Source organism: Medicago truncatula, chromosome 8, assembly GCF_003473485.1.
Source record: "Medicago truncatula cultivar Jemalong A17 chromosome 8, MtrunA17r5.0-ANR, whole genome shotgun sequence".
Classification (NCBI taxonomy): domain Eukaryota; kingdom Viridiplantae; phylum Streptophyta; class Magnoliopsida; order Fabales; family Fabaceae; genus Medicago; species Medicago truncatula.
The window spans coordinates 26660034-26667488 of record NC_053049.1 but is presented as its reverse complement, the minus strand read 5'-3'; the positions used below and the strand labels follow the sequence as shown (position 1 = coordinate 26667488).

Below are 7455 nucleotides of genomic sequence, written 5' to 3'. Positions count from 1 at the left end.
TCAATAAATGATATAAGAAAGATAAATGAAGGAATTGAAAGAAGAGAGAGCAATAAATAGTTAATGATATAATATGAAAAAGTAACATTAATTTTTCATTGGTATTGTAAAACGACATATAATTTAGGACAAATATTTTTTCTAAAGTGACATACAATTTGGGACAGAGGGAGTATGTCATAACTCATAATCAACAATTCAATCATTGGGAATACAAAGGAAATATATTTTACGGTCTTGAGTTAGATTTGTATCAAGTACTCCCTCCGTCCTAAAATATAAGCAAAAAAATCTCATTTTCTTTGTCTCAAAATATAAGCAAAAAAGACCAACTTTTATGCTATTATTATGTTTTTTCAAACAAATCATCTTTTTCAATGTAAAATTAAATGCAAGTTGCATTCAATTTGTTCTCCTTTTTATTTTCTCCATAATTTTTAACCAATGAGAATTATTTTTACATCATTCCATGAAACTTATTCCAAGGAGAACATAAAAAATTATACCTCAAATCACTAAGTGTTAATTTTCTTAATAAGTGTGAATTAGTGTTTTTTTTTGCTTATAAATTAGAATGGAGGGAGTAATAAATATGATGGTTATATAAGTACTACTACTACTTTCAAGGCTATGGAGAAAGCTCAATATAAACAGTCAACAAATTTGATTTGTAAATTGCAATACTCAAGAATCCAAAATTAAGAAACAACTAAGAAATTATTCTATCATTTAAGGTAAGAAAATTTATGATCAAGAAAATCAAATATCTAGTTGTGTTGATAACATTAAAAAAAAAAAAAAAAAAAAAAACTTACAACAACAACACCAATAACCTACAATTTGTGTTGGAACTTGAATTATTTAACCTATTCCTGTGCTACATGATATCAAGCTGTGAAAATTTTCATGTAAATGGAAATGGGGGAAGATACCAATTTTAATAATGGGAACAAAATAGTAACTGAAAATTGTAAACATAAAAATGAAAAGACTTTAGTTTTCTTCCCCTGAAAACTTTGAGCCAATCTTTGAGTATTATCTGAATTTCTTCCCCCACCTTTGAAAGAAAAATATCATCATAGTAAAAGAATAAGGAGGAAAGTACCAATTAGCAAGAATCTTCTGTCAATTATTTCACAATTGAATTCTTCAGCATCCCATCACGGCGCAATTATAAACAAAGTTACCGGATTGTTTTCTAGCAAGTAGATTCCATTGTGGAGGTCCTTCACTAGGAACCCATGAATTGAGTTCAATAAAACCCTCGCCATGACTCCTTGGTCCGCCAATAACAATGAGCCTATTTCCACATGCCCTAAATGCTAGACCCCAACCGTTCATCGATGCCGCTCTCTCTGGTAATCTACCAATTGTAAGCCACACTTTGTTACCTTTATCGTACTTTTTAACCTCCATGTCAGCATAATCAGCGGCGTATAGTTCATTATTTACAACAGCTACTAGAGGTGGTGCCTCGGCTGTGGCAGGCATCTCCGATCCCCTAGCACTACGCCCGGGTGACATATTAGGAATTTCTTTCCATGTTCTAGTTTGTAAATTATACTCCTCACCGCAGGTAAGAAGCTTGGAATCACGTCCACCGATTCCCCCGATAACATAAAAATTTCCATCCATGAATACCCCAGAACACATCTTCCTGGGCTTGATCATGTTTGGGAGTGTTTCCCATGTTTGATTCTCGGAGTTATAGAGCTCAGCCGAATCAAGGATATGCCCATCTGAATCACAACCACCAGCTAGAATCGCAATCTCTCTGAGGCTAGCAGAACCAAACAAGCATCTTGGAAAATTCATCCTCATTCCAGATTCCCACGAGTTTGTCAAAAGACTGTATCTGTATATAACATGGGATTGCAACTCCCTCCCAAACACAAGAAGTTCGGTACCTACCGCTAAAGACTCCTTATCCGAACACATGAAGCATTCGTTAGAAGCCATTCTAGGTAAATGCATCCACCGTTCGCGAATTGGATCATAGGCTTCCCATTCGAGGAGGGCACAGGAAAAATAAATCCAGTGCTCTATGATACCGTTCAGTCTCCTCCAACGATAGAGCTCACCACTCCGGATTATGTTGCGGAAGCTCTGATTCAGCGAGGCAAGTGAACCATAATCGGACCTCGAACAGCGGCTTAGACAGGTAATCGAGCTATCCCGATTCATGCGCGGCAAAAGTGAACTTGAATCTGATGAATCCCCTGCATGATGTTCCTTCTGTTCATCCGTCGGCTCGTCAGTGGAATTAATCAAATTCCCATCATCAAGCTGCGTATTCTGCAGTTCATCACCGAACGAATGCTGCGATTTTTCAGCCAAAAACAGGACAGAAAAAGCAACAACATTTTCCACACTTTGGCAATCATTCAATGGCTCAAAATCCTTCCTCTGATCATCATCCAGATCGATTTGTGGAACAACAGAATCCATCTCACCTTGATAACAAGATTCCAGTCTCCTGTTAACCTTCCTCGGCTGCGGTTCGTCTTCATCATCAATACCTCGCTTTCCGTTTTTTATTTCCAAATCCGGCATGAATTTCATGAAAGACCAATTATTCTCTGCCTCTGCCTGACAAGAACCAGAAAACAACCTCGGAACCAAGCACGAACGACCTTCCAACATAGTCTTTGCAGCAACAACAAGTATTCAATCTCCAATCAACAGCACAGAGATGAATAATCTCAGCTCAGAAACAAGAGCCTGTTGAAACAAAACAAATCAAATTCAATTCAATTCAAATCACAAATCTCATATTTTTTTTTTATCTTTCATAATTAACTAATAACTCTTCTCATAAAAACAAATTCTTCTATGAAATTCAATGTCCCAGAAACGCAAATACCACAGAAATACAAGATCACAGATCAGAATCCATGCAAAATCAAATTATATGAACAGAATCAAAGTAGCTTAACATAGAACAAGGAAAAATAAAATTAAAAAAATAACTCTTAAATAAACAAATTCACACATAGAGATCTCAGAAATCAAAACACATTTAAAAATATATACATAAGGTAAATTAAACAAATACCAATTCAAGGAATCAAAATGAATCCAGCATTCCAATATAGAAACTAAAAAAAAAAAAAAAAATCAATTTTGACCAAAACCCATTAATCATAATAATCACAATTAAACAAAAAAGCTAAATTTAATTAGATCTCATATAATTAGATCTAAAAAAAATCTAATATCATCACATATGACACACATATAGATATAGATATAGACAGAGAGAGAGAAAGTGATAGAATGATGTCAGAATTACTTACATGTAAGATGTGAGAAACAAAAAAAACATGAAAAGTACTTGATGTTCAATATATGAAAAATTGAACAATCTTCAACTCTTCTCTATGTAACTCTCAAAGTCACTGTTTTGCATGTACCCTTTGACACGCACACATGAAGAGAGAGAAAGACAAACAATTTCTCTCTCCTCAAACACAACTCTTAGAAGGTTTGGTTGGTCCTTTTTTTTTTTTTTCTTCTGCAAATCAAATGAAAGTATGGTTTGGAACTAAATCTCTTAGAGGACCCCTCTCAACATGGCCTTATCTTTCTTAGATCATATCTTAATTTATAATTTAATAATCTTACCTTCTTTCTAATTATTCTTCTTTTTTTAGAATTTATTGTTTTCACTTTGTATAATTCTCAAATTACTATATATGTTTATTTAAGGGAGATTAGACATCTAGTCCCTAAATAGGAAAGGAGTCTTCACTTTAGTTCCTGAATGCAAATAAATTGTAAAATAGTTCTTGGATGTAGGTTCTGTTAGTCAATTTAGTTCTTAAATGCAGACTCTGTTAATTAATTTAGTCTCTGAATGTAGACTCAATTAGTCGCTTTAATCTCTAAAAATTACCAACATAATCTACATTCAGGGACTGTTTTGCATTTATTTAACTTAAATTATATTAATAACACATAAAGTTAATAAAATATTGGTTAAAGAACCAAAAAAGGTAATTTATATTTTTTTATATAGAAAATTGTATTTTTTTTAGTTTTTATTATATTGACTAATGTTACAAAATTCTCCTTTATTGATTCTTTAATGATGCTTTAATAGCGTTTTAGTGGATTCGTTAGTTAATTAATTAATTCAAGTTCCAACTTTGTTCTTTCTTTTGTTGGTTTAATTTTCGTTTCAAAATTTGATAGAGCTGGTGGCTGTGGGGTCCACATAAGGTTCGAGGATGACCGGTTACGGGCTACAGCCGGTATAGACACGTGTTGACCATTGAGAAGGTGGATCGGTTGTTTTTTCTTCTTTCTTTCTTTTTTTCCTGGTTCTGCATGCCTCGCTGACTCAACCTTTTTTTGACTTTTTCTTTTCAATTATATAAAATAAAATAGAAGAATAAGTTCCACCAAACACTTTTAAAAAAAATATAAAAATAGTCCCGTGAGCATAGCTCAGTTGGTAGGACAATGCATTATTATATGCAGGGGCCGGGGTTCGAACCCCAGACACCCTACTTATTCACCTTATAAGGTGAATTCTAGCCGTTAGGCTACCTGACCAAAAAAAAAAAAAAAAAAAAATATAAAAAACTTTTATAAAAAAATAAAAAAATTAAGCAATTTCAGATAAATATTTTTTCAAGAGGTTCAGATAAATATTTTGTATCATAGCTTCCAACAAACCAATCGCTTCTTCTATCAATCTTGGACAAAGAAGAAATGAAACGCCACAATTTTAAAAAATTTCATGTTACGAAAGATTGCATTCGTTGCAGACTTGGTTTGACTTTTATGGTCTCACAAAATTCCATCTTAAACAGGATCGGTTATAAGATTTTGGGTTAATTAAGTTTTTTGTCCCTATAAATATCCGTAGTTTTGTTTTAAGTCCCTATAAAAATAAATTACACTTTTTAGTCTTTACAAAATTTTTCATTAATGTTTTTAATCCCTATAAAATTTTTCGTGATTATTTTTAGTCCCTATAAAAAAATTTCATCAACATTTTTGATCCCTAAAATGCTTAAGGAAAATGTCACAGGGACTAAAAAGTGTGTTATTTTGTAGGCGACTAAAAACTTAATTAACTCTAAGATTTTTGGTGTCTTAGGCGAATCAACAAAGTTGTGTCCTTTTAGTTATTTAAATGTCTTTCTTCTTACATTTTTTGCTGCAAAAGATTCATTTATAAATAAAGTTCTTTAAAAAATATTTTCAACAGAACTAATTAAAAAAAAATATATATGCGCTGTAATTATTAAATAAAAATAATAATTTTTGTGCCTCTAAAATTATGGTGCCCTGTGCGACTCACCCCTCCGGCTGATGCCCAGGGCCTGATCTTAAACATTTGATCATAAACTTGTGTCCAATTAAAATAGCTTTATAAAAAATAAAGTTGAAATAGCACAACTTCCTTAATAGGAGTGTTTGAGTATGAAGTTCTAATTAAAAGAGTTGTTAAGATGCGGTTATTTATTAAAGGTGGTCTATTAAATTTTCAATGAGTAAAACAAGTGTTTTTTAAATAGATATAAAAATTTCGTTAAATTGGTGAAAATTTCACATCTTATTTAGTGGTTGTCGGGTTTGAAACATATACCTTATATATATTATTCACTATTCTTATTATCTAAACTAAACTCATAACTCATGAGAATGGAAATTTCACATCTATGATATGGTAACATAAAATAAGAATTACATTTATTCAATCTCTAGTCATGTTATTGTTTCTAAAGCCTTGATTAGATTTTGAATCCAAGCTCCGATTTTAATTATGTATATTTTTGGCCCCTCATTATTTTTAATTTGTTTTAGTGCCTTTATTTTAGAAATAAAGTAAGTACGATCTCATTATCAATTATCTTTACAAATACCTTAAAGTCCAATTTTTATTAAAGTACTTAGAATATGATGATGACTTTTTTCTATAAGCATGATATGATGATTTTGAGATCTAAAACAACACCGAAAGATAATCAGTTAATACTTTGATGATTTTATAATAACAATAACACTTTGATGTATGAATTGGACTTAAAGAGAAAATAAATTTTCAACTTTTATTCGACTTAGTTTGATATTTAAATTAGTAAATTTGAAAAAAACATATATCTAAGACAATTTAACTAATTTAACTTATTAAATATTCAAAAGACTACGAAAATTTGAGTATTATTTGTTCAATATATTTTTAAATCTAAGAAGAAAAGAGATAAGGGTTTAATTATAACCATTGAATATTAAAGAAACTAAAATTACTCAAAAATTAGTGTAAGATCAAATTTCACATGCTCTCCACTAGATTGAGTATCAAAAGTGTATTTATATCTATTAGTAGGTGCAAAAAATTATGGATAACAACTCTTTTAAAATAGTATTTATTTCTCAAGATGGAGTATGGTGATTAGTGATTACTTTAAATATCATTGGTTCTCATAGATTAGTAAAGACAGTTAAACACCTTATCTTTTGGAGAGATATATCAATATATTGTTACCCTTATCTAATGACAACAATGCATTTCCTACATTAGTATTAAAGTAGTTATCACGAGCTACCTCTAACTTGAGAATAAAAAACAGATTCCTCCAACTAGATGCACATTCCTTTCGGCCAAATATATTGAAGACTAGTTTGACACTCATCTAAAACGAATAGTTAGTAAAGTGGAAAACTATTTAAGGGTAAATTTTATAACGATCGATGATTTGGTATACTTTTAAAAAAAGAAAAAGACAATTGAGGGAGGGAAAGTTTTTATTAATTGAAGCAGTACTAATACCAATGTTGGCTGCTCTTTTTTTTAATGGCAATATATATATATAAGATAACTGTACACAATACACCAAAAGAACATCGAAAGATGAACCAACAAAAAGCTCCGGGACAAACCTTCAGCCAACAAGCTGGCCAAAAGGAACGACCCAAAACACCACCAAAACAGGAAAAAAAAAAACGAACACCCTATAATATGACACAAACCGCCAAAAATCCGCCACCGACGAGACACCTGTAGGGAAGGGAAGCCAAAAAGAACCCAGGAACCCCAGCCAAAGACTCCCACCCAACCCCCCAAGCCACCCCAGGAAAACAACCACCAAAAAGACCCTACCAGATCAAACATAGGATGGGCTGCACCTCCCACTCATGATAAGAGAAAAAACTAGCAGGCCACTTAGCCAAGAACCACTTTCAATCTAAGAGTTTCGCTCTATCCACCACCAGCTCCTCTCGGAGGGTACCACCAGCAAAAATCAGGTCATTCCTAGACGTCCAAATGGTACAAATGACATCATGCCAAACAAGAAGCAAACCTAACCTAACTATCTTACCCCACCATAAGCCCAAAAAAGACTGGAAATGCTGAGCAAGACCAAAGGGAGGCACAAGCACCCAACCTAACCACCTAGACACCTGATTCCAAACCAGGAAAATAGAAGGGCACGAGAGGAA

The 7455-nt window shown here is 32.5% G+C and overlaps 1 protein-coding gene across 2 annotated transcripts; it reads right to left on the bottom strand.

Annotated features, from left to right (window-relative positions):
- Nucleotides 1–698: 698 nt before the first annotated feature.
- LOC25502729 (F-box/kelch-repeat protein At1g26930) lies at nt 699–3586 on the bottom strand. Of its 2 annotated transcripts, none has more exons than XM_013590285.3 (2): nt 3297–3586; nt 699–2721 (listed from the first exon to the last, which is right to left on the bottom strand). In XM_013590285.3, the coding sequence occupies exon 2, from the start codon at nt 2641–2643 to the stop codon at nt 1150–1152; it is 1494 nt and encodes a 497-aa protein (XP_013445739.1). In that variant the 5' UTR covers nt 2644–2721; nt 3297–3586; the 3' UTR covers nt 699–1149. The 2 variants fall into 2 exon arrangements, with proteins under 2 accessions (XP_013445739.1, XP_024628586.1); XM_024772818.2 differs by lacking the exon at nt 3297–3586 and adding an exon at nt 3056–3186.
- Nucleotides 3587–7455: the final 3869 nt, after the last annotated feature.